This window comes from Podarcis pityusensis (assembly GCF_964106645.2).
Source record: "Podarcis pityusensis genome assembly, chromosome: 7".
Lineage (NCBI taxonomy): Eukaryota > Metazoa > Chordata > Lepidosauria > Squamata > Lacertidae > Podarcis > Podarcis pityusensis.
In genome coordinates, this window is record NC_138031.1 from 10,835,457 (window position 1) to 10,863,339 (window position 27,883).

Below are 27,883 nucleotides of genomic sequence, written 5' to 3' on the forward strand. Positions count from 1 at the left end.
TCTTCCATTACTGATGTACAGTGAAGGGGGAAAAGTATCCCCTGCTAAATTTGCCCGTTTGCCCTCTGACGAAGAAATGACCAGTAATTTTAATGGTGCAAACCTCGTGGCCACCTACAAGAAACGTCTGACGTCTGTAATTGCCAACAAGGGTTTTCCACCAAGTACTAAGTCATCTTTTGCAAAGGGATCAAATACTTATTTCACTCATTATAATGCATATCAATCTCTCTCTGACTTTTGTCTTCTTGGGGTTTTCCTGTTGTTATTCTGTCTCTCACAGCTACAATAAACCGACCATTAAAATTATGGTCATTTCTTTGTCAGGGGGCAAACGGGCAAATTGAGCAGGGGATCAAATACTTTTTCCCCTCACTGTAGCTGAAGGAGAGAACCAGCTGATGGTCTCCTTCAATCTGCTACTGTGTGGCTGCAGCATCTTGTTCCTCTGTTGCTTACAAGCAGTCTTTGGAGTGAGGGAGCAGCAGCACAGCATGAGAGTTAGACAGGAAGGCGGACGTGCAAGCCTGAAGATGCCATAGCCCAGTACATGAATCACTGGTTCCTCTTGGCCCCAAGTGTGAAACAACCACAACCTTCTCCTCCCTTGGCCCTGACGAAAGTTCTTACACTGCCTGGCCTACTTGTGGCACTCATGCAACTCCAGAACACTCCCTGAAAGCAGCCCAAGACTCTCCAGCCTCAGATTGACTCCGTTGCTTGAACTGCTTCTACAGTCAAGGAAATGCTTTCTGATGTGTCCAACCAAAATTTATCTCTGTAGCATTATTTATTGTTTTCACTGCTAGAGTGATCGTTAATTTAACTTCTTACCCGCCCCTCACCAAAAGGTCTCAGGGATGGGCTACAGCAATCTTAAAAAGTAAAATTAAAATCAGTTCAAAAGCAAATGCAATCGAAATAACAGGGTGGGTCCTAAAACTATGCATTTCAGGTGTCAAAGGCCAAGGCAGGTAAAGAAAGGCGTCTTCAGCATGTGATGAACAAGCATAAAACTTCCCAATTCAAATTCTGTCCTTCTGTCCAATGCTGGAATGATGGACAGCACTGACCCATCATTCCAGCTGCTCTTTCCAAGAAACTTTTAAATATTGTAAAACTGTCAGCATGCTCCCTTGCCCACATCCTCTTTTCCCTAGGCTGAAGATACTAGACTTTTCTCCTCTGATATCGGAAGGTAATTTTGCCTTCATAAAAATTGCCAGAAGGGCAGCCAGGATAGCCTGTCACAGCAAAAACAAGTTAGGAGTTACATAGCGCTTAGGAAGTAACCAAAATAAACACAGCACAAGTTTTTGTAGACTAGGACACTTGTCTTCAAACTGGTGGGTCAAGATACTAATGCAGGTTGGGTCTCTGTCTGTTTTTGGACTACAATTCCCATCATCCCTGACCACTGGTCCTCCTAGCTAGGGATGATGGGAGTTGTAGTCCAACAACAGCTGGAGAAACCCTGCACTAGAGGGGCAGGGCCTGACCCAAGGTAGGTTGCAACAAGAGGACTACCGGCACGCAAATATATAGGAAAAGGTTAAGAAATGGGTCCCCAAATGCATGTTTGGGTTAAAAGGATGCCCTGTATCTGAAAAGGTTGAAGATACCTGGACCAGAGTCTACTTCAGGCATAGGCAAACTCGGCCCTCCAGATGTTTTGGGACTACAATTCCCATCATCCCTGACCACTGGTCCTGTTAGCTAGGGATGATGGGAGTTGTAGTCCCAAAAACATCTGGAGGGCTGAGTTTGCCTATGCCTGGTCTACTTCCATCAGAGGCAACAATAACTTTTTTAGTCTTTAGGTGCTATGGGATTCTTTGTTGCTTCTGCCTTCACGCCTAACCCCACTTACCTGGGAGTAAGCCCCCATTCCCATTGAGTTACTTCTGAATAGTCATGGTTAAGATTGCACTGTAATTCTTGGAAGGTTGCACAAACAAATGGGTAGTTTTACCTGATGGCTGAAACCATCTTCTTTAGATGAATATTGTAAACAGTTTTTATCCTCTAAGGGAAGCTCCTGATCGTCTTCAAAACTGCTGGTGTCGTCGTCTGAGCTTATAGGATCGGCCATCATTTTGCAGTCCTGACTGTAACTCTGGGGTTTCTGGTAACTGTGCTCGCTCGTAATGTACGTTTCCTCCATCTTCTGGGGTAAACTAGGGGGCTCTCTATGGTTTTGACCATGATACGTCCTTTCAGGGGGGTTAATGGTATCTGGCACAGCCAATACCCTTCTTTCCACTCCAAGAGTTATTTGGTCTGGATCCTTCCGCACACCTGTGCAAGCCCACAAATGAAGGTCAGGATGATGCTTGTTCCTGGGGAGAAAAAAAAAAGAAAGATAAAGGGGTCAAAGTGGTAGAGAAACGAAGTCGATTTAAGCAGCCTGAAGAGGGTATCTGTGTTGACATTTTTTACGAAAGAGATTCGGGTGAGCAGTTCCATGACATGTGAAGTCTGCAGTGTTCACAAGTCCATCAAGTAGAACCAAATTTGTCTCATGATACACATAAGTCGGCTGACGTGGGGGTGGGGGCGGCAGGGGAACTGGCTCAAATCTCTGTACGTCAACACTTCTGTCTCCACTTATGGAGGCAGCGAACCAGAAAATGTCCGGTTCGACGCCTGAATGCAAAGCAGGGCCTTTTGTCTTTCTGGAACTCAATCTGACGTGGCAAAGGGGCTTGTCAAAACAAATTACCGAAGTCCTGCAATGACCAGGCATGCTCACCTGAGCACCCAGAGACGGTACGGCTGAACAATGTGACACTGAAATTGGAACACATTGTAATTCCTTGTGGCATGACCATGTCACCTCTGAGCATTGCACAGAGCTCGGCACTTCGTTCTTCTTAAACAAATATCGAACGGCGATAACAGCTGGTCGAAACCATCAGGGGAAACTATGGTAGGAGAACTGAGCTCCTCCACATCAAAACTGGCCCCAGTAAAAAACCGGAGGCATTCCTTTTAGGTATAATCACAAACAATATTCCTGACAATCAAAGGAAAGTATTCCTTTACTCAACGTCAGCTGCCAGGATGCTTACAGCAAAAAATTGGAAAGGGAGAAAAATTCCATCAATGAAAGAATGGCAACTTAAATTTTGTGAATATATAAATCTGGCAAGACTCACAGCATTTTTAAGGGAACAATTGGACCAGAAATTATTAAAAGAATGGGGATGTGCTAAAGAGTATATGAAAAAACATTGTTCTGTAGTAAGCATATCGGTATGTAATGAATGATGCTTTACAGGGTTAAAGAAAAATGGTGTAAAAAGTATAAAGATAGAAGTAATCTACATTAGACACAACAATTTAGAAAGAGTAAAATTTTTGAGGTCTTAGAACAAAGGAAGGAAGTCAATATATGTATATGTATGTAATGACTAGATTAGAATGAAGATATGGTTTTATTTGTAGATGTGTGCTTTTTCTTTTGTTTTCCTTTTTGTGTTCTGTTTTTCTTTCTTGTTTGCATAGTTTTATTCTGGATTCAATGTTTGTGATTTTTGTTGTAATTTTGCATTGAAAATAAAATTTATAAAAAATAAAAAACTGGCCCCTGCTCCCCTGAAACCATTCTATCCCTGCCACGCAACTACCCCAATTTTTAAGTGTCTGATTGTTCTACCAAGGTAAAGAGAGAATATCCCTAAAAAGCAATATGCAATACCAGAAGGCATGCTTACTTTAGTATCCCAATCTTCAGCTGCAGCCCGCGCAGTATTTCCGTAACACCATACACGTCAGCCAGGAGGTGGTGCGTCGACACAATCTTTTTGGCATTCAAATGAGAGTAGTTCTCTTTTAAAAACGACAGACCACACATGTGGCCGTTATTCAACCAATCTTTATCGTAGAGATATTTGGCACTCCATCTCTGACCTAGAGACAACGAGGGATTCAGATCTTATTCTCTCGCCATCGCTTTTTGTCTTCTATCGGAGACTGAATAATGCAAAAGGGTGGGTGCACAGGTGTGTATCTGCACAAGCGCCACCACAGCTGCAGTTACAGGCAGTGAGAAACCATGCCCTCCGTTTAATAAACAGATGAACTAAACACATTCATATGCCTGTATAGGTTTATAACTCATAAATGGGAGAAGTAATGTGTGAAGGGGCCCTCAAATGGATGTCAGCATTGGTGCCGGGAAGGCTAATGGGCTCTTACTATAACTTGGCTAGGTTCCTATCACAGAAGAGATTTGCCTGCCTGCCCAATCACCTGGTTTTGCAACTTTGGGATGTTTCTGGGTCTGCACCATGAAGCCCCATTTGTGGTTGTTTTGTGGTGTGGTGATTTGCTAAATTTGGATCCTGAGCATCTTCAGGATTTGGAACACCAGGGGAAGACTTAAAATGGCAGACAGACTGAATTTTTTTATTTAATTGTATCTGTTTAATTCTCTTTCATTGGGACATACTTTTAAAAAAATTAATCTGCCTGCAACCTTTGGGCAAACAGTGGATTATAAATCATAAATAGAGCAAGAGAGAGGAAGCATTGCCCTGGAGGAAGGGTAGACAGCCTCCGACCCAAAGGCCTAATTTGGTCTGTCAGACCTGTTCATTTGGCCCACCAGGCCATTTGGCCAAGCCACACCCACCTGCCACATCATGCCATTATTATTATTATTAGTAGTAGTAGTAGTATTCTGCCCTATACCTGGAGGTCTCAGGGCAGTTCACAGAATAAAATCAAAATATAAAACCACAAAATACATAATCAAATTAAAAACAACAACCAAATAACCCCCCCCCCCAAATACCCACATTTTAAAAGGGAATAGGATCCTCACGCCTTTTAAAGCAAGACAATTAACAAACCTGGACAGGAGCCATATGATCCAACTCCCCACCCCTCCCCTGCCTTAGATGCATATAAGGGTAGAATATAGCATTAGGCCTCCACAAGGATGGGACAGGAGGACAAGGAAAGGCCACACGTTAGTGGCCACAGAACTCTGCAGACAAACCCAGGAAAACAACTGCAGAAAGTGTCACACTTCCTTGAATTTACTGACAACAAAAATCTCCTCTTTAAAAAACAAACTGAAACATCTCTCTATAGATGGAAAACTAGCATGTTGGAGAACTGAGCTAGAACATTTCATCCTGAGGTGCTGCCTTTCCCCAGTTAGTTTGGGGGGGGGGGCATGTAGCGCGCCTCCTGAAGCCTGAGCAACAACTGCACCATGGATTTCTGCTGACTGCCTAGGCCAAATCCTAGACTATATCATCACAAATGCTGGCTATAGAAACACACCCTTAGATGTGTGGGAAATGGGAGCAGTGGCGGTCGTGTGAGCTACTACAGGGGCTTGGAAACGCTGGGGCTTAGCTTGAAAATTTGCTCCTACCAGGTGGGTCCCTGCAAACGTAGCAGATGTATTGCTCCGGAATGCTGTCTTCCAACAGTCCCATGCACACGCTGTGCTGCCAACACAGGCACTCTTCACACTGTGGCGGGGATTAAAAGAGAAAGGAAATAATGCATCATAATGGGAGAGGGAAATTCAGGTCCAACCCTCGCTTGGTTAATGCAACAACAACAACATGCAGTCATGGATGGTGGAAGCTTTGGTTCAAAGTATCTAGGGAGGCAGCAGGCTCTGGATGCCTTGTCTAGAAAGACGGCTTATAAATACTGAAACAAATAACGGTTAGCGATAAAGAGAACCAAGGACCGTTTCTCGCTCATGTTTAACTGCCTGGAGTTAGAAGGGCCAATGGCAACTCCAGTATAAGGTAGCTCCAACTATTCCCCATAAATTGCATGAGACAGAACTCTTAGAATGGTCTCTGGTGGAGGAAAAAGTATTAACTGTGCCATTGTAAGAATTAAAAATATGTATTATCCCCCCCCCCTCCACTGGAGAGCTCCACAGAGACTGAATGGAGGCACAGTGCTAATTCAAACCAGCCTATAAGGTTTTTTAAAAATAATAATAATATCCCAAAGGAAAAAAAAGTTCTGAATTACTGGATAAAAAATTCCATAGAAAACTGTACTGCGAGCAGACTCCTTACCTGAATCATGAACCCATTTTCCTCATCCATTTCACAGATACACCTGACAATTTCATTGAGAGTATCCTCTTCATCCTGAGATTCTTCGAAATTGGTTGAATCAAAGTCCTGATTGTACTCATCGCCACTCAGCAGCAAGCTCTCGGTAGAAGAGTCGTCTAGAAACTCCATATCAGAGAGGTCTGAAATTTGAAAACAATACAATTTGGCAAGTGGGTAGCATTGGATTAGACTGTGTGCATTTGGAACAGCAGACATTCAAACTTCCTCTTTGGATGGACATTGGTATGATGCTGTGCTCACAAAAACTGCCTACTTCAAAAACAGAATATCAATCTTATTATTTTACAGGTTAAAAAGATTTAATACCCCCCATGCTTTCGTTCAGAGATCTTCCAGCTCAGTTTACTATAAAGCAGGAACTGAAATGTAAAACATCATTACACAGTAAAACACCAATAAAAAAACCCACAAGCAGTAGTGCAATCAAAATGGAAAGGACTGGGTTTCTTTTTTTTTTTAATGAAGTCTTTACCCAGTGCCCAGAAGTTGTAATATTCAACACCAGGTAAGCCTCCCTGCGGAGAGCATTCCAGATATGGAGGCAACAAAACTGAAAAAGCCTTCTCCCTATTTGCCCCCGACAGAAGAAAAATAGAGGTATGCATTGCTGTTGGGAAGCAGTTCTTTAACAACAGTAGCCAAAAGCACGAGCAAACTTTGCTGATGAGTTCACTGGATGAGCTCAGGCAAGCTACTACCAAAAGAGGGTTGGTTTCCCCCCCCCCCCAACATAAGCAAAGCAAAACAATTAGGTTTATAGAATATATAAGGGCACACTAGCTATGCTGAGCATTTGTGTTCAGAGGCAGAATCTCTGAAATTATGAGATGCTGGAGCAGAAAAAACAGGAGATGACAATCTGCAACATGTCCTGTTTGCAAGATTCCAGAGGCACCTGGCTGGCTTAGGGAAACAAATGGGGACAGGCTACTTTTAGAGGGCTGTTATTAGGTTTAGGGGGAAAGATGTCCTTTATAAAGAAAGAAAAATTACTCTTCAGAAATGCAAAAACAAAAAATTGATAGCTAAATCAGCACATATTTGGTTAATTCCTCAATTTCTCTAGATGAAAAATGAAATTAAGATTTAAGCAGATCAACATACAAGACAGAAAACCTACTTTCACCACTAAGGTCAACAGACAGAATAGCCCTTGGGTACTGATAGGATGTGTTCTTCTCCACGGTTGTGCTCCGTAGTGTCAGCGAGCTCCCAGAAGACCTAGTGAACGGAGAGGAGCACCTGTCCAAGTACTCAAGAGAACTATCGTCAAAATCCGAATAATCTGCAAAGTAATCACAAAACACACCACGTTATCACTGTCTACCTACATCAAGATGGTTTTTGCTAACACACACATACACACACACCAAATATAAAAGGTAAAAACAAAAACCACCCTTGCTTAAAAAGTCACTCCTTTTAGCACTGTGTCCACATAGTCAACAAAAGAGGTTTAAAGACTGTGTCAAGGCAAATCTAAAAAAATGTAGTATAAACACTGACAACTGGGAAACACTGGCCTGCGAGCGCTGGAGAACAGCCTTTACCAAAGGTATCATGGGCTTTGAAGACACTTGAATTCAGGACGCAAGGGAGAAACGTGCTAAGAGGAAGGCACGCTTGGCAAATCCACACCGTGATCAACTCCCGCCCGGAAACCAATGTCCCCACTGTGGAAGGACGTGTGGATCCAGAACTGGCCTCCACAGTCACTTACAGACTCGTTGTTAAAACCGTGTTTATGGAAGACAATCTTACTCGGCTACAAGTGATCACCAAAGAAGAAGAAGAAGAAGCACATAGCTTCTAAAACTAACAAACAGGAAACAGCTACCTTAAGCAGATTCACATGGTTTTAGAACACTGCTAGCCTCCAACAGGCAATTTTGGATATGTTTGCACATTCAGGTAAGAAGTGATGAATTACAGCAGCATGAGTCACTTGCTCTTCCCTTTCCTGTGCTGTAACACGCAAAAATGAAACTTGCATGTTTCCATTACAAGATGTATGAATTCTTGTATGGATTTCATACATCTTCCCGTAGGGCAGGTGTGGAAGTGCTCCCTTCACATGCTACCCAGATGCACAAGTGATTCCTGCAATAATTTCTCACTCCTGTGAATGTGCAACGCAGGTCTGTCGCAGGGTTTTCAGTAAGCGCCCACTCCAGTCCCTGATCACCAAATCTCAAGATCTCAAGATGATTGACAGAGATGTTTATGAGCAGCACATTCAAAGAGCATATGCCCAAGAATAAGAAATTGATCAACATCTCATGTGTCAAATACAGAGGACGCAACATGTTACCCTTGCACGTAACGCTAAGCCAAAGTATGGCTTATCATGAATGTGCACATTTAGAAAACTCTGAGTGCATAGCTGAGCCACAGTTTGGCTCAGTGTTACATCAGAACCTTGACTCCTGGTTTGTCATGCTCCAAACAAACCATGATACCACTTCCCATAATGTCAAATTCAACATCGTGACATAATATAATAAAAATGTAACTTTCCAGTTGACCAATAAGCCCAGTATGTACAAAATACAAGTCCTATATAGTCAGTGCCGTAGTACATTCTTTTCCAATTTCTTCATCTCTCTTGTATTTTGTATTTTTCTGGTATCTAATTTTTTAGAAGTAGTTCTACTAAATAACTTTGTGATTGTTACTATACGGCCTATTACGTTTACGTGTGTTTTCAACTGGATCTGCTTAATATAGGCATTCTGGTGATTCATGGTTTTGTAACTTGCCAAACAAACCATGAACAAAAACCAAGGTTTGTTATTGGCTTACCATTTGCTGGTTTGTTTCTAGAATAACAAAGCATGAGCCCAAGCTTGCATGCAATACTAAGCCAAACCATGGCTAACGTCTTGGTACAAACAGAAGCAGCTGGACCTGGCAGAGGAGCAAAATGGCTACAATTATTTAAACAGGCACCAGCCTGCCTGTCCTTCATGCTAGGCCATAGATTGGCTTAGTGTCATAGGTGAATGAGGACACTGGCGTATGATGTCAAAAGAGCAATTTGGTCAACGGGCAGTATCTCAACAGATCTAATAAACACATCCTGAAGCAACACTGGAGCAATTTATGCTTAAAGCTCATAATGCATGGAGATCAATCTAGCAAGCAAAGTCTGAAACAACAGGCAAAGTCTTTAGCTAGATTTACTATATTCTAAACTGTACCATGCTGCTTTGATTTCTTCTTTTTCTTTTTCTTCTTTTTCTGTTTCGACTTGTGATCTTTCTCCTTCTTCTCCTTCTTTTCTTTATCCTTCTCCTTCTTTTTACCTACATTGCAAATGGATCTTTATTAAACAAAGGGCATCAGTGTAAAACAAACGCAGCCTGTTCCAAGATTAGGTCATGTGCTTCCAGCCACCTGAGAGTGGAACTGTTCGCTTACAACAGTACTTATGTCTATTTACTCAGAGGCAAGCTCTACAGAGACATACTGGGCTTACTAGTAAGTGTATTTAGGATTGCAGGTGAAGTGGCCCAACGTTTTCGATTTTCAAAGGAGAGGGAGTTTTAGAGATGAACCAAGAACTGAGCCTTGCAAAAAAAAAAAAATCTACAGAGGCAATGAAATTTAATGACAAGTCGTAACTCAGAATTACAGTCATAGTTCAAGGTTAGTTGTGTTTGAACGAGAGCAACTAGACAAGGAGGACCTGACTGCAACAGCACTCTCCTCGCCTGCAATTCCTAACAGCTGGTATTGAGAGGCATGCTGTCTCCAACAATGGAGCTACGCTACATATATCTACACCACTTCTACGAATTTATTTAATCCCCTTTTAAAGCCATCTAAGCTGGCAGCCTTATGGGAGCAAATTCCATAGTTTAACTATGTTCTGTGTGAAGAAGTACATTCTTTTGTCCTGTGACCCCTTAAAAAGCGTTAACAGGTGAAAATAATAATAATAATAATAATAATAATAATAATAATATAACAGACAGGCTACATTCCTGCTCTCTCAAGCTACAGTTTTGTTTTGTTTTTGCTGAAATTTTTTGTCCATACCAAGAAGCGACGAGCATCTGTCTTCCAATTTCATTTTTCTCTCCGTTTTCAGCATTCCTGTGGATGTAAGAAAGGAAACAGAAGCTTAGCAGAACACTGCTGGCAACAGTGTGTTAAGTCTCTTGGGGGCAAGCACTAGGGACCATGCTTTAGTTCATTTATACTGCTAGATCTGAAAAGATGAAACAACGGAGGATGAGAAACAAGGAAACGAATCGAAGAGAACTCACATTCACTGTTCTCTGAATAAGAGATGTAACTGGGAGATATTTATATCTGTTGTAAAAAAAACAAAAACGAGCATTTGCCATGCTAACGAAAAGGGGCACTGAATTATGTTACTCTGAAATTTCCATTTCTAAATTAGCTGCAGCCTCCGTGTATGACTATGATCCATTTCATGTGTGATCCTCCGGGCTAAAGAAGCTGCTAGAGATTATTATCTGAATACGTTTTGCACAGAAGGTAGAGTAAAGGTGTTGAGAGCAGGATGAGAGGTCCTAACATTAAAGAAGAAATGAATTCTGCAAGCCAGCCCAGTAACCAACTTATCTCCTTGCACCTTTTCCTAATTCTTTGCATCCCAAGAATTCTGTGAGGCCTGAATAGCACTGAGAAGACAGATTTGCTTTTAGATAAAGGGTCAGCAATCTTTTTAAGCCAGATTTTTTGGAAAGTGGCCATGAACATCTCCCCTTCCACTGTTCTCCCCCCTCCTCCAGAATTATTTGTTTCCTGAAGTAAACTTCAGCTTTCATGTACTGCTTTGCTTCTGGAAAAGACCGGCACAGTTTATTTGCAGTCTCCTTATGTTGTCTACATTAGCAAATCATCATGCTTCCATTTCAGAAAACTGGGTGTGGCCGGGTTGCCACCAACCAAGCAGAGCAGTATCAGAGATTTAAGCTGTTTCCAAAATGGTTGCTTCCGAAGATAGCTGAATGAAGGTGTAAGCAGAACCATGGCTAACTACAGTGGGTGGAATCCATCTAAATCACTACCCGAGTGGAATGACTTCTGCAAGCACAACTGAACTTCCCCTCCCTCTCTACCCGCCAGAACAGATTTGGGGCAGGGGGTGCGAAGAAGAAGGAGGCGAAGTTCGGTGCGCACAATGACTTAGTAGGATACACCTCTTTGTGACAAGGAGTGGCCCAAATACGGCCATAACGAAAACAGCAAATAGCAGGGCCCTTTTCATACACAATATGGCATGAAAAGTGGACCCATGCACTGAAACAAGAGAATTCAACTAACCTCTCCTTACAAATAAGTCTGCCTGAATGATACACAAACACACGCTCGTCGCATTCACACAAGTATTTCCTAGGTATACGAGTTAACATACTCTAAACATACGCAACGACGTTGCTAGCCCAGAGATGGAAAGAAGACAAAGTCCCTATCCAGAGAAGAATGGCAAATTAAACTGTTGGACTATGCTGAAATGGCAAAACTGACCGGGAAGCTCAGAAACCAAGAAGACCAAAACTTTAATAAGGAATGGGAAAGATTTATAATTTATCTTGGAGACCGCTGTAAGCAGATGAAAACGTTAGCAGGACTGCAATAACACTTGTTGTGTAGCAAATACAGTGGAGTGATATAAAATATGGTCTACTGAATAATATGCAGTTGAAAGGGTTGACAATGGGACCCATGGAAGGGAGAGGGTAGGAAGTCCAGGGATTCAGAGGAATCTTTAAATAGGGATGTGTATGATGGCATTGTCATATTCTTGTACTTGAAAAATCAAATAAAAACTATTTCAAAAAAACCCCAAACCATACTCTAATATACATCTAGACAGCAGAGACATCACCTTGCCAACAAAGGTCCATATAGTTAAAGCTACGGTTTTCTCAGTAGTGATGTATGGAAGTGAGAGCTGGACCATAAAGAAGGCTGATCACCAAAGAATTGATGCTTTTGAATTATGGTGCTGGAGGAGACTCTTGAGAGTCCCATGGACTGCAAGAAGATCAAACCTATCCATTCTGAAGGAAATCAGCCCTGAGTGCTCACTGGAAGGACAGATCCTGAAGCTGAGGCTCCAGTACTTTGGCCGCCTCATGAGAAGAGAAGACTCCCTGGAAAAGATCCTGATGTTGGGAAAGATTGAGGGCACAAGGAGAAGGGGACGACAGAGGACGAGATGGTTGGACAGTGTTCTCGAAGCTACCAGCATGAGTTTGACCAAACTGCGGGAGGCAGTGGAAGACAGGAGAGCCTGGCGTGCTCTGGTCCATGGGGTCACGAAGAGTCGGACTTGACTAAACAACAACAACAATATACATCCAGAAATGTTCTAAACGCAGGGGCCTATAGCATTCTGAATGACCTAATACACTCTTGAAAGCCGCTGACAAACGTTTTACCTGATGCCACTGGGGCTACTCTGCCATCAGTCGTCGCTTTAGAAGAATGGCACACCACCATCTGATTATCTTCCTTCTCTTTAATGGGGTAGTCACTGCGGAAAGCAGCCTCCGCACTTAACAGCGCCGACACATCCAAGTTGCGGCTTAAGTCAAGAGGGAGGCAGAGTCCGCGCTTCTCAAGGGAGACATGAGCAACATTGGGAACTACATAAAAGAAAGAACGGAATATTAAACAACAGACAAGCACCGCGTTCCTTGAGGTCACTGAGTTACACACCTAATGTGGCACAGTTCTCGTCTATTAGTCAGCTCTTGTCAGGCAGGGCATGTCTTGCAAAGGTCTTATGTTTAACACTTGGATTCTCTCTGGTTCTTTACTTTAGACTGAAATACATTACCCTCCAGTAATGCTGGCAGCTGATTTGGGGCATTGATGGAGAACAGTTTTCTATCAGTGACTGGAGAGGGAGAAGGAACTTTTTCTAGTGAACCATGAAGCAACGAACCAGTCGCTAAGCGCTGTGATCTTCTTCTCCACTGGCTATTTTTGAAGGATCTAAGGGCACTCAACACTGGCTGTGATGGACCTAAAAAGAGACCTTGCAATGTTCATGAAGCAGACACAGGTCATCGCCTTACTCTAATATTTCTAAGGAGGTCATAAGGCGCTTGCCTTAAGTGGTTCCCCATCTATCACGGCATCGCTCTTTACAAATAGAAAAATGGGGGATACCAGGAGACTAGAGGAATGGTTTTTAGCTTCAGTTAGTAGAAGCAGGCTTTTAATGAAAAGGTTTGCAATGGGGGGAGGGTCCCTTGTGATGGAACAAATCTGGCACAAAAGGTCATAGGCAGCACTAATATACCTAAGCTCCCTGATACATTTGATTTCTGACTCTCTCACTTCCCTCTTAACTGCTAGGAGAAAATTATAAACAAGGGATGCTGAACCTGTGGTCTGTGTGTTGTTGGGGCTTCAAACTCCCATCAGCGCAAGCTGATGACCAGAGATGATGGGAGCTGGAATCCAACAACAACTAGAGGACCATAGGTTCCCTGTTCCCACAATGGGATGTTATAAATAAATGCAGAGTATACCATTTCTTAACATTCCTGAAGCAAGCAAAAAATGATAAACTTTCTGATACAAAACTGTTCCATTGTTTTTGCAACAATGCAATATCTGCTGAATGCCCTCTGTGGGATTGCAGGGCCTGGTAACTTTTCGGCAACTAATATTAACTTATTTGTTGCGCTAGCCTTTCGGTTAGGTTTTGGAAAAGCACTCACAATGTGCCTATTGTTCTTTTACTTCGGTCTGAATGTACTAGATCGGTTAAAATCCTGTTTCCTTCACTGTTGCTTTTTATAGTTATTTATAATTTCAATAGCACGCAAGCCACCTTGGAATGAAGGTGTGTGCACACGCATGTGTTCCAGCTTATAAAATCCTTGAAAAATTAAGTTTGGTAGGTTTGATAATATACTAAGCAATCGTTAGTTAAAGCCAGGGGGTAGTCAACATGCTTGCCAGGTGTTGTGGACTAGAACTTCCATTAAAACACAGGAGCCTGGCGAAGGGTGAATGACAACAAGATCTGGAGTGCATCGTATTAGCCATGCCATTGTAAGCCATTATTATATCACTGATTCAGTGAATCCCAATACTGGGCCTTTGCATTCAGAGTTTTAGAATTTTGCTCCTCACCTCCTTCCTCCAACGCTACCACTAATACAGCAAGCTGTATTTGCTATGCATATTGAAATGATCTCATAATCATGCGTATGTAAGTGAATTATGCTGGATTTGATTTATACACAAGAGTTATGCATAGGGAAGTTCCCAAGAGGAATGAAGGGTCCTTTGTTTTCCTTTGGTCAAATTCCAGGATTTTTAATTTATTTTTGGGAGGGACGGAGGTTTACAATGGGTTCAAATTCAACCAAAGCAAAGCACTTTGCAATCTCACTGATTTCAGTGGAAGAAATTCAAGTCTGTGGTTAACTCTTCTGCTGAAAGCAACGGGACTGCAATGGTTTGGAGGAAGTGAACTCAGCAAAGTTAATTTCCACATATCTACATTCAAGCGATCACTTTAAAAGCTCGCACCACGAAGTCTAATTTGAAAACCTACCTCCTTTCAATGGCTTTCAATGTGTAATATATACAGGGGATTTTATGCTATGCGTTCTTGGCTTCTGTTGTTCTGCTCTTTTACTTATTAATTTGTGGAATGGATTCTTCTTTTATTTTATATATTGTAAACAACTTTAGATCCAATGGAAGCCACTTTATGGAAAATGTTTCTCAAAAAGCAGTGTATAAACACAGCTTAAGAAGCCTCATAATTGGAAATATATATATAATACCCAGGTTTAAAAAAAATGAGGGGGGGAACACCTGCAAAATGCTCAACTCTCTACAAAAGCTATAACTATGGTTTTCAAGTCTACCGCAATAGCTGCAGATTAAGAGGGTTTCCCTTTACAGTGCTATCTTTGCATTGTTAAAAGGCACAAATCATCCTCAGTGAAGGTTACTTACCGACATCATGTGCAATCGCAACAAGTGTGGACGGCAACATTTAATGAGGGAAGATTTAGAGTGTCATTGACTGATGAAGCGTTTCAGTGCAAAAGGGGGCAGGGGGAGAGAATTACATTTGCACAAGCTGTTTCCCTCTTCTCAATTAATTAGCAGCACAATCCAACCAGACGTTAGGTGCGTGCAAGTCCCTTTCAAATCAGCGAGACTTGTTAAGTAGCTATGGCTGGATCATAACATTCAGCGGAAGATAATTTTAACTCGGAGATGGAAGAAAGCAGCCCTAGGAAGTTTTGTGTGTGTCATTCTTCATTTCCCGGAGAGATGCAAAAGACCTAGAGCAGCGCTTGACAGAATCCCCCCTTCTCTACTTTACAGCTGACAAGGGATTAAACCCTCTGGCAGGGAAATGTTAAATGGGGCGATCTGAAGGGGGGGGCGCAGGCAGAAGAAAGCAAGTATTATTCTCCTCCATTTCCCTACCAAAGGGATTTGGACATTTCTACAACTGCAAACATTTCGCTGATCAGTTTTCTTGCAGTTTTGTACATTCCTGTTCCCCCATCTAAACCAGCCTCCTTTGGACCCTCATCCCAGGGACTGAAACCTATTTTTTTGTTTGTCTTCTATAGCACTAAAAGTAAGAGGAATTGTCACACAGAGAGCAAGAGCCAGTAGGTCCAGCAGGCAAATCATGCCAGTAGATTTTCTTGAGGATGGGGGCGGTGGTGGGGGAACAACAACAAAAACAAAAACACCGACACCACACAAGAATGGCTCATCTTCTTTCTGAAGAATCAGGGCCTCCAAAGCAGATCAGCTGTAGCCTTTGCTGCTCCGTGTAACATGACGAGTTGGGCTCTTGCCATGAATTTCTGCCATCGTACAAGTGCCATACTGTGTGTATTTGATATTTCAGTCTTGGAAACAAATGGGTTTACAAAAAAAAAAACCCACAAACAAAAAAAACCCACACACACATAACCCAAAACTTCCAGGCAACCATATAGGAAAACTTTTGGAAGCGGCAAAAAGAGTTGGTTTGGGTTTTGTTTCCTTCCTCCTTTCAGATGACCGATGTGCAAGGAGTTTCCAGTACTGGCTACTAAGGATTTGGGGGTGGGGGGTAACTTCAGTGGTGAACTTAATTGCATGTACTATCCCATGTCACACTTGCATTCCACTCTCCCAGCCCCCCAAACCCAGTCTGTTATAAACAAGTCACATTCAAAAGAAAAGGAAAAAAGGAAAGAAAAAGAACCACCCCAATGATGATTATTTCCCAATATGACTGTAATAGAAGTAATTATGGTATGTTTTAAAATGTCTGTGCTCACTAGTTTTATTTATCACAGAAGAAGGAAGCTGGGAGACCAGGGTCAAATCCTCCACTTGTATTAACTCTGGGGAAATTGGTGATTTAAGGGACTTTATACACCCTGCAGAATCTCCAGATTCTTGTTTGCATTTCTTGCTGCGAGCCTTTCCTGAAGACAAAGTTGAGGGCAACAGTGCAGATTTCTGAATGTTGGCAGAACTGCTAATATCAGCTTCATTTTTTTTCTGACTTTGAGGCTTAGGTGATATCTCCTGAATAAATAATAAGAAATTGATACTTTTATTGCAGTTTCTTCATTGCAGCTCTTGTATTCTATTTCGATTTATTTTTTAAAAGCAACTTCAGTACTTAACAACAGCACATTTTCAGAACATTCCCCCCCACAAATAAATAATAATAATAATAATAATAATAATAATAATAATAATAAACAAAGTTAAGAAATAAGCAAGCTGAAACTTCAAAAAAAGGACTCAGCCAAAGACCACCATCCCAATCCAGTGAACTGCTTCAAGGTGCAGGAACCAGGATATTCCCTTGTAATTTCCTTTTCTCGATTCCCCCCTCGTTTCAACAGAGAAAGACTGATCCCCACATGCAGTCCAATGCATGTGTGGATGGGCTCATTCTCTATAGAAAGGGGGGGTGGAATCTACACCTGCAGTCTACTACACATGGATCTCTGGATCAGGATGTGAGGCCGTAAACATGTCTTCAGTTCTCATAAACTGAATGCAGTAGCTCTTCCATCATGCCAATACATTCGACAAAACCAAATTTTCGCCACATTTCTGCAGACACCATTACCATAGCAACTTTACTGCTAATTCTTCAAAGCACTACCCGCCCCCGCCCCCCAGAAAGCAAGTAAAAAGGTAAAGGGACCCCTGACCAATAGGTCCAGTTGTGGCCGACTCTGGGGTTGTCAGCCCCACCAGCTTACAATTAGGTGTGTGGTTGCGGTGTCCCTGATTCTCTGCAAATTCAGTTCAATTTTAAAACAAGACATGAAGAGTCTGGCAGTGTCCCTTTATTATTATTAATTATTATTATTATTATTATTATTATTAAAAAACCAACAACGATTAAGGATTTCCACCCCCGAAGTAATCTGAATGTCACCACATTTATTTGCATTAGGATATCACCCGCTTTCTCCAACAACAACAACAAAACATAACGAAAGCGTTGTAGGCTAATTAATTTGGAAAAAGTCAAAGCATACTGCATTTTCGAACATGTGATTGTCTGCATCATATTTTTGTCCAATAAACGTAAAGGATAATTGTGTCAAGACAGACCTATCTATGGTTAACAAATACTAGCATTTTAGGTTTGTAGCTACTTTCCCACATGGAGTTAAAAATGATTTTCCATCTGGTAGGCAAGATCATTGTGCAAGTAAAACCTTTCATCAAACCATAGAAGAAATTCAGATTATGTGTCACCGCTTTTGGTAAAAGCAAACAAACACAGCTGAACACCACGCAAGAAGAGTCGCCACACTCCTAATATGCAAGAGCGTTCTCCAATTTTCAAACCTTTGTATACGCAAGTAATGTAATTTTGGCATTGACTGCTTTCTCTTCCGGTGGTTCTGGACATTCAGAGTAAGAGAAGAGGAGTGGACAACTTCTAAACTGAGCCATTTTTGCTATAGTCTTCTCAAATCACACACCCGACCTTTCCGTGCCACCAGATAAATGTGCAAACCAGCCACCCAAGTGGGTACAGGCATTTGTCAAAAGTACAGTAAGATTAATGTTGCATTTGGCATTATGGATGAAAGACAGGATAGGGTGGGTCTGCAAACGAGTATAAAGTCCTTAAGTTGTCCACCACTCGTGCTCTAGACACTAAAAAGCCACACTGGAAGCACCACATAAGGGCCTGGTGGTGTGAAATGTCCCGTCCAGCTACCAATGAACCAGCAATTCATGCACATTGAGAGTATAATTTATTCATGTCCAACAAGGATTTGAAGGATTGCAGAACATATATCTAGGCTGATTGAGAAACTTATTTACCAAAAATTAATTAGAGCCGTAACTTGTAAATAAATGATTTTATTGTTTATCTTCACATGTGTGAAAGACATCACTACAGCAACCATTACTTTCAAAGTTACAAAATTATTTAAAACAAGGTTTTAAAACTTGTTCTAATAAGGTGCTTAACCTCTTAACAAGGACAAAATTAAACATTAGAAAAAACCTTAAACGAATGTTACTCGTTCATCTAAGCAGTTGTTGCTCAAAAGGAAAGAAAACATGGCCCAACCCTAATACAGTTAAATAGACTACTGTACCTGCTTCATGTAACCTGAGGGTTTAGGGTTAAAACAGTTGTAAACCAGAAAAGTGGGGGGTATCAGCAGCCTAATAAGACTGCTGGCCTGAAATTCTCCTCTGTATTACACTTGGGGAAAAACTGAGCCATAATTTAACCATAAATGTTATCGCTGTAGACAGCTTAGCCATTGCAAAGTCATTCTGGCCCGAGACAGATTAATGCTGCCTCCGCTCAAAATACAAATTGGGAACCAGACTCAGGAAAGAATGCTCTCCCTCCTCCATTCCTTTCCCTAAATTAACCATAGTTTAGAATCATATATGCACTGATGCAGACCGTAACTAACGTGTACTGGGGTTTCCTATAACCATGGTTTGAAAACCCACTTAAAACCATGGTCACTTGGGTTCTAAAGAAACCGTGGTTTGCATTTATTTTGGTGCAACTTTAAACCATGGCTAATACTAGGTGGGAAGAATTGCTCTGAGGTGCTCATATGTCTGGCTTCCAATCTGCATGCCTTTTTAAAATATATATATATATATATATATTTTTGCTGGGAGCCAGTGTTACATCTGCCCAAGACCTCTAAGGTTTCACTCCTCAGTCATCGTTTGTTTCAACGGAGCTAGTGGCTAACTTTAAAAAGGTGTGCAAATTCAGAATTTTCCCTACCAAAAAAGAATGAGTAGGGGAAGCAAAAAGCTCAAGTTTGGTTTCCCGTGAGAACATTTGCTAATAACGAAACAATTTATAAAAGAGAGTCCACATAACCAAAGTGTTTGCAAAGACACATTTCATAGGCTGTTAATTTGAAATGCTGACAACAACCTGTAGATACGTAATTGTAAACTTCCGACAGAAACAAAAACCAGCCATGTTTAGTTTAAAATACACAATGTATTCTATATTTTGTTGCTGCAGAACAAAGTCTGCAAAACTGAGATAGTTTCAATGGTGGCTCTGCTTGGTAAGTTAAGGTTAGTGCTGCCCGGTTTGTGGAAGAGTCATCAGGTTGTCAATCATTCCATAACTTATTTTAATTTGGGGGGGGGGGCAAGGAAACTGGCTGCAATGCCCCAAACCATTTCCTAGGGAGCAGATTCATTGGGATGCCACAAAAAAGATTGCTTTTTCATTATGTGTTGCCAGGCACATTTGGTGAGAAATAGTCTGTCTAACTGTCTTCCTGCTCCCTGTTTCTTGCATACTGTGTTCTTGGAATATGTGGGTTTCTCTGCAGAATCAAATCCAGGTTTTGTAAGGGCATGGAGCATTTGGTGTGGCGTGGTTAAGAAGTGAGCAGGAGAAGAGGGCTTAAGGGGCTGGGTTTTCACATTTTGAGTGCCTTCCAGCACCTCTGCTTTTATGATGCCTACAACTACTTGATCAGCCAATTTGGGGGCTGCAGCCTTTATCGTTAAATACGCGAGAAGAAAAAGGTAAGGGTGGAACTACATGTTACAAAAAACACAACGCTGCCACTGGAAAAATACTAATTCCTATGCTGAGTCTCGCCCCACAACCGCCAACACAAACACACTTAACTTCCATAATGTCTATTTCACTTACTGCATGTCCTGATGTCACTTGCAATGTGCTTTCCCCCCTGCTCTTGCAGGGAAAGTACACGACATCAGGACAAGGGCTGCAATGGCAAAGCCTTCAAATGGTGGGTCATGAGTCATGCTCTAAGTGCCACCACCATATTACTTTTTGCTTGTACAACTTTGGTTTTTTTAAACAAAAAACCAAAGTGGAAAAGAGGGATGGGGTGGAAAGTAGGAAAAGCAGAGGGATAGGGAGACAGAAAGTGAAAAAAGAAAAAGAGCAAGAACTGTAAAATAAATTGGAACTGTGCCCATCTTGCAGACTGGAGCTAAACAAGAGTTCTGGATGCAAGCAGTTTGAAGGCCACTAGGCTAGATGTTATGGAGGTGACTCAATAAAAGCCTGCCACTTTTAGTGGAAGCCGTGTGTTCTTTGAAACATGCAGTACTGCCTTAAGAAGCTGCAATGCATAGCAACACATTCTCAGCTCTTAAGCAAAAGTAAAAATACATTACGGCAATGCATTGACACCGCAGTGACTCAAAAAGGGCTGTTAAGACCTAGTCACAATTGAACCCTAGTTTAGGGATCGGGAGAAGTTGTGGGATCTCTTTCTCTCTCACACACACAAACATTTCCCCTCAAACATACAGAGTTAAGGAGAGTATCAGATCTATTTTCATCTAGTTTGGGAGTCACACAGCTCCAAAGCCAGTTACAGAAGGGCAGGGGGAAATTGACTTCCGGTTCCATGGCCCAATTCCTAAATCCAGGCTCAATGGTGAAATCTGCACTGGGAGTAAGTGAAAGCTGCACATACCATAATCAATGTGCTACCAAAACCAGCACAGGTTTAATGAGGGGAAAGAGTGGGGAGGAAATATAGTTGCCTGTATAGGTTACTTCCTTTGACCCAATTATTTAACGCAATATGGAGGTATGTTTCAGGAAAGGGTTGGGGTTTGTTGGGGGGGGGGAGTGGTAGACGAAAAGCACTCTTCTTAAAAGGGGGGTCTTTTTAAAAAAGAAAAAAGAAATGAGCTACCCACTAGACAACAAAAATCCACATTAAAAACTATATTAAGGCTCTGATCTGAATAAATTAAAAAGGTGTATAGATTTAGGGCTCTCTTTAGCTACCTTTCGGGCAGAATTAACTAACACAGAAACACTTCCTTGATTCATTCTTGCCTGAAATGTGCTGAACGTGGTAGTTTATGGGAAGGTGAACAGGAGTCCAGGGAACAATCCACATGCGCCTGTGACGTCATCCTGTGGGTGTCTCCACCCATCCACGAGGGAAGCTGCCAGCAACTGGGTGGGTGGGGTTGCAGCCTATGTGGCCAAAGTGAGCAGAACACCAATTCTTGTCCGCCTTCACTTCCTGTTTGATGCACAGGCTTCAAAGCAGAACAGGAAGTCACAGGCTCCATCATGCAATGGGTCTGTAAGTGACTCCAGTATGGCTTTTAGTTTACGGGTTCTGGCCAAGCAAAGGCGCACGTGTATAAACCCCGGGCGGAATCACTGACCAGAGCTCTACTTGCGGGGGGTGGGGTGCTGCAGGTAAAATGACTTTAGAGGATTGCCCTCCTCTTCCAGAATGAGCGGGCAGGCTAGGTGAGCTACATGGGCTCTGCTGACTGGGAAGCACCCAGCTGGAAAGAGCTTGGTTTTAAGCAGGAGACTGGAATTCTCCCTGACAATATGCCTACTCGTGAGTTAGGAGACTGGATTGCAACCACACATGGCATGGCAGGCTACCTGCTTACGGATAGTCATTCTTCTGTTTCTGCATCCAAATTGCAGACCATGAGAATGTTCTGAAGAAATGGAATTAATAAACATGTAGGGGCTTAGAAGAATAGTTTGTCCTTCTCTGTGTGCACATGCCTATAAACTAACATATCTAGCACATTTTCAGATACAGGCTCATTCCTGGAAGTCATTCCTATGTGTCAACTAATAGCATAAAAGCAGCACCTACGACTGTGGTTACTTATCAAGACTTGTTAATTGTAGGCACAGCCATGCACAAAATGCGTGACCGGAGAAAACTCAACTGAGTGGAACAGGCTGGAGACAATGTGGCCATCCTCCACTTTAGATGTGGACTCAAACCAGACCCCTAAGATATTTTTAATGTCTTCTTTTTTCCTCGTATTTATTAAAAAATATACATCCTAGCAAAAAAAGGTATGGCTCATTGAACAGTTTCATAAAACACATACAAGTTTACAACACCAATTCTTACAATAGAAAGGAAACTTCTTACAAAAGAAGTTCTGGCAGATGTAAAAAAGAAACCCAAAAAAAACCCTGTGTCGAAAAGCACAAACTGAATTTGTGTCAAGGGTCTTCTAAGCCACTTGTGGGCACAATTCCAGCTATATTGAAACGGTACCTGGGGACAGACATCTCTGAGCTTTCGATTCTCGGGATGTTCGCTTATGAAAATAAAGGTAGCCACGATCTGGGACATCAAGCTGTCTGATCCAAAAGTCCATACCACAGAAGCCAAGCCCAGACTTAAATCTGAACCTGCTTTCATGCTATGCATCCTTAGGATTGCAGACTTACTTTCATTAACTCCATTTATGAAGAAGTGTAAACATAATTCTTTAGTCCCCTATTTACTTTCTGTCTGGCAGAGCAACGTTAACATCATGGACCTGATATTTCCCATGGTACATTCCAGTAGGACCCTTGCAAAAGAATCAAACTCTACAATTTCATACCTGCTCCAAGACTGGAGCTGCTTGTTTGTTGCCTTCCTTTTTTTCAGCACCATCAGCGCTGACGGCTTTGGATGCCAACAACCCTGCAAAAGAAAAAGGAACACAGAGATAGGATTGTTTTGAATTCACTTCCGCAAACTTGATGACAAGTATAATCTTACGGGTGGATCTGAGTAGACTCCATCTACATGCTTTATGGAAACAAAAGGTTTAAACGGCAAAGTCTGGTGCTTTATTACTGACTGGTAGTTTTACGCTGTCCTGACATTGGCTTTGACAGAACCCTTGGTGCCCAAAGCCTTCTCTATATTCAGGTAAATGCATGCAGGCTTCAAAGTGAGGAGGGAGCATTCACTCAAGCCCTGCCATCAACATCCCTGCACCTGCCAACTCTGCTTCCAAGCTTCAGAAGTTGAGAGCCAAGATATGAAAGGAGATGCCAACTACATTCAGCTGAATAAGCTTAGAAGTGGCCTGTGATTAGGAGCCTTGTTTTTCAGGACCCCTGCTGGACGTAAGAACATCTAAGAACACGGGTAGGCAAACTGAGGCTCGCGGGCCAGGTCAGGCCCAACTGCCTTCTGGATCTGGCCCGCGGATGGTCCAGGAATCGCCGCATGGATCGCCAGGATGCATACTTTTCCTCTCCCTCATGTGGAAGTGGCGCCTCCTCCCTCCCTCCTCCTGGCTTCTCCCTGCCCTGTCTAGAGGAGGAAGGGGGCTGGGCTTTGTTGGTGCCTGCAGCAGCAGCAGCGCTCGAGCAGCTGCCATTCTAACCTGCCCCTCTTCAGAGCTCTTTTGCGCACCGCTAATATTCCCTCTGCCGCAGCCACCAGCCCCTGCTGCTCGCAAGACACAGGAAAGCAGTCACCGGGGCTCATGGTGCTCTTGCATCAATTCCCCCTCCCCTCCTTCAAAATATAGTCCAGTCCCCCACAAGGTCTGAGGAGCAGTGGACCGGCCCCCTCCTGAAAAAGTTTGCTGACCCCTGTCTAAGAGTGTAAGAATCATAGAATCATAGAGTTGGAAGAGACCACAAGGGCCATCGAGTCCAACCCCCTGCCAAGCAGGAAACACCATCAGAGCACTCCTGACATATGGCTGTCAAGCCTCTGCTTAAAGACCTCCAAAGAAGAGCCTGCTGAATCAGGCCAGTGGCACACCTAGTCACAGGCCCTGTTCTCATAGAGGAGTAGTCATAATCATAATCATAATCATAATAATTTATTATTTATAATTCCCCAGCCACTCTGGGCGGCTTTCAACAAAATATTAAAATACAGTAATGCATCAAACATTAAAAGCTTCCCTACACAGACCTGCCTGTACATCTTCAGTGCAACCCATGTGCACTGGGATACTGGGGTCAGGGCTTGCACACATGCCCTCGACCCAGTTCAAGCCTGCATGCATTCTGACAAACACGCGAATAAGAGTTCAAGGATTTTACTAAAATCAGACTTAGTATGTTCTCCAGCAGCAAGACCTGGGTTTGACTAAGGCGGCAGGAACCCTCCCAGGCTGGTTTCTTTCTTTTTTAAAAAAATGGTGCCCCACAGAGGAAAGTCTTCTCTTCCCTATACAGCTACTGCTACTGCACTGCAGATGAAGTATGAGCAAGCAAACATGAATTCCTGAAGGGCGCTTGCCAAAGCAAATTTGTATTTGCATGTTAGATGTCACTAGGCCCTTCTCACATCACTTGTTTTATAGCCCTTTGTACAGTGATGTAACAGGTAAGCAGCATCTAATTATAACTGTTGCAACAGTCAATCACAGGTAAAACTGTTGTTTTTATTCAGTGAGACAGAGATACAGTGGAACCTTGGGTTTTCGAACTTCATCCGTTCTGGAAAAATAATAAATATTATTTTTTAAAAAACAAGAAAAAAAACCAAAACGTTTGAAAACCAAGGATCAATGGGCTGGCTGCAAAGTCAATAGCAAAAAAAGGAAAAAAAGTCTCAGGAAGCCATTCAACTTCCAAAAATTGTTCAAAAATAGAAGCGTTCACTTCTGGGTTGTCGGCATTCAGGTTTTGAATTGTTAAGCTTCCAAAGCATTCGAAAACCGAGGTTCCACTGTAACCGAGATGAATAATGACGTATTTCTTTGTTGCTCATAAAATCTGTTAATCAGTAGTCAATCAGAGTTTCTGTTGAATTATAAGGTTTGTAATAATAACAATTATTATTTATTATTTGTACCCTGCCCATCTCACTGGGTTGTCCCAGCCACTCTGGGCGGCTTCCAGCATATATAAAAACATAGTGGAAGTGTAGCTTTAATGCTGATTTGCAGTTTGATGCTGTCATACTTATGCATGATACAAGTAAACTTTGACCTTGATTAAAAATATAAGGTTAATAAAAGCAGAGAGAGCAGAGCACATTTATATGCTGCCTTCCAAAATATATTTGGATGGCTATTAAGTCAGTTTCTTATTATAAAGCAACAGGGTTTGTGTGGTTTTCAACTTGAATTAGAAGACCCAGTAGGCAAGATAACATTTTGGCCTCTTTTTGATGGGGAAAAGCAAGCCAGAAGCCCAAAACAATTAAACATGCTTTTCAGCTGAGCCTGCTTGTAAGTTTCCCTAGGTTTCTTCTAATCAACAGAAATTTCCAGTCGTGAGGAACAGCACTAATTGTTTATTTGAAATAATTTCTACCTTGTTCTTTCTCCTTAAGGAGAGCTGAGCGGTGTATATTGAAAACAGTAACCAAACATGAACAAGCAGTGAAGTGGTAAGTAACCTGATCCCAAGCCATTTAAGGATTTATAGGTCAAAATCAGAATTTCGGATTGCGCTCACAAACGAATAGAATCATAGAATCATAGAGTTGGAAGAGACCACAAGGCCCATCGAGTCCAACCCCCTGCCAAGCAGGAAACACCTGGTAGTCAGTGAAGTTGGGGTAACATGAACCCTCCTATATCCCAGCCCCATAGAAAGCCTGGACGCAACATTCTGAACCAAGTTTCTAAACGGTTTTCAAACACAGGAGCCCCTCAGAGCATGTTACAATAATCCAGGTGAGAGGCAACTTTAAGGCATGGATCACCATAGGGTCAAGAAAGGAATGTAGGTGGCAAAAACAAAACCCTATTCTTAATTATGCAAAGGTCTCCTGGTCACAGTCAAGGCCTGAAAAGTCAGGTCTAAGGCTGGGTCGAAGAGAGAGTATTTGGAGGGAGAACAACCCCTTCTCACTGTCATTTCTTAAAACGTGGTCCCCAGAAATTTAACAGAGAGTAAGGATTAGACGAAGGAAACGGGGGCATGTCAGACGTGACTAGGGACTCCCAAGTAATGGAATCCCCTCCATGGTTCAACATATTTCTAACTATAGTACAGGATGTGGAGGGCAAACATCACTTTCATATCCTGGCTGCTACTGAGGACAGAAAGCTGGACTTGATACACTTTTCGTCTGATCCAGCAAGTCGGTTCTTATCCATCTAAAGAACAGCTAATCAACATGGCAATATGACCAATGCCACAGTCATACAAATGACCCCACTCTCTCCTAATACACACTTGAAGTGCACCTTATGTGAATGATCCAAAAGCACCGAACAATGAACAATTCACTTTTCGAAGATTTAGAAAGCTCCCCAACAATGCAAAATAAGCACAGCACGTGAGCATTTACACAATGCAGCACCTTAGAGTAGAAGTATGGATATTTGTAACAAACAAAGGCAAAAGCAGTCACAACGCCAAGTCTTAAAGGAGAGCTTACCAGTGATCTTGTTAAGCCGAGCCCTCTTTGCCTGAAATGAGTTGCCTAGGTTATTTTTCCTCTTGTGCGCCAATGCATTCTCTGCTTGTGCAAAGGCAATCTTTGGGACGTCCACTAGAGGGAATCCTGTGTTTATAAGAGATGAAATCACAGAATAAGGTCATATCTCAAAAAACCTTGCCCAAACACAAAAACTTAAGAAATATATTGTGCAGCGCAGTAAGACACCAGAAGATTTATTTACTGATTTCTGAAAGAATATTCAAAAGTGTGCTACAGCTTTATCTGATTTTTTAAACATGGAAGTTCTTCTGCTTGCAGTTGCTGTTTCATAAATCTAAGTCACCTGGGGAGGTAATAGACAGATTGCTAACACCCACCCACACAGTCTACTTTTTCTGCCGCAGGGTGGGGAAGGATGTATAAAAATTTAGTTGTACCAAGTGTCTCACTGGATGTAGGCTGCTCTTCCTTCTTCTGAACTTCCTGGACAATTGCTGAGGTTGACGTTTCTTCCTTCTTTGAAGGAACTTTAAACCACTTTCTCTCCTCTTTGTCTTTATTGCTGTTCGCGCTGGTCCGAGGTTTAACTCCCGCTTTGTTTTTGGCAGCGGCCACCGCCGCAGCTTTGACCAGAGCGATCCAGTCCTTTTGCAGCAAAGGAGAAAAGAGGGAGAGAACAAGGGGGTGAACTAGGCCAAAATGAAATCCAACTGTGACTAAAAGGGTCTTGGGAGAAAGGGAACTTTTTTCATGTTAAATGCATTTTTACAGATTTGCGCATTCAACTGAGTTTTCCATTTTCCATGCAAACTGAAAGGAAATAGATATTCATCACATATTTTGTACAGGCTACTATGTAACATATAGCATGTACACATGCATGCAAAAAAAAGAGAGAAGCAAATTTTTTTTGGGGGGGGGAGGTTTGTGGCAGCAGCTCTTAAAAGCCGAAAACACCAGTTTAGCTTAGCCATTTTTCTCCCTGGCACTCAAAGATGTTAATCATATTTCTTAAGCATCTATAAATTTGGCACTGTACAAACCAGGACATAGAAAAGATGCTTTATACTAGGTCAGACTATGTGTCCAGCTAGCCTAGCTACGTCGATTTTGACTGGCAGCAGC

At 42.2% G+C, this 27,883-nt stretch overlaps 1 protein-coding gene and 1 long non-coding RNA gene across 4 annotated transcripts in view; both read right to left on the minus strand.

The window, feature by feature from the left end:
- PHF20L1 (PHD finger protein 20 like 1) overlaps positions 1 to 27,883 on the minus strand; it is a 58,901-nt gene that overhangs the window by 6,274 nt on the left and 24,744 nt on the right. For 2 of the 3 annotated variants that reach the window (XM_081012539.1, XM_081012538.1), the window contains 12 exons: positions 27,196 to 27,403; positions 26,756 to 26,881; positions 23,010 to 23,092; positions 16,427 to 16,679; positions 12,542 to 12,748; positions 10,164 to 10,220; positions 9,323 to 9,427; positions 7,243 to 7,407; positions 6,060 to 6,241; positions 5,390 to 5,489; positions 3,717 to 3,912; positions 1,973 to 2,339 (listed from right to left, as the gene is read on the minus strand). In XM_081012539.1, the coding sequence (XP_080868665.1) occupies positions 1,973 to 2,339; positions 3,717 to 3,912; positions 5,390 to 5,489; positions 6,060 to 6,241; positions 7,243 to 7,407; positions 9,323 to 9,427; positions 10,164 to 10,220; positions 12,542 to 12,748; positions 16,427 to 16,679; positions 23,010 to 23,092; positions 26,756 to 26,881; positions 27,196 to 27,403 (2,049 nt within the window). Of the gene's footprint in view, positions 1 to 1,972; positions 2,340 to 3,716; positions 3,913 to 5,389; positions 5,490 to 6,059; positions 6,242 to 7,242; positions 7,408 to 9,322; positions 9,428 to 10,163; positions 10,221 to 12,541; positions 12,749 to 12,942; positions 13,132 to 16,426; positions 16,680 to 23,009; positions 23,093 to 26,755; positions 26,882 to 27,195; positions 27,404 to 27,883 lie in introns of all 3 variants that reach the window. The other variant, XM_081012540.1, reaches the window with a different exon arrangement.
- On the minus strand, positions 13,806 to 16,420 carry LOC308480947. Its single transcript, XR_013988338.1, has 2 exons — positions 14,253 to 16,420; positions 13,806 to 14,217 (listed from the first exon to the last, which is right to left on the minus strand). It is a non-coding gene; the product is annotated as an uncharacterized lncRNA (long non-coding RNA).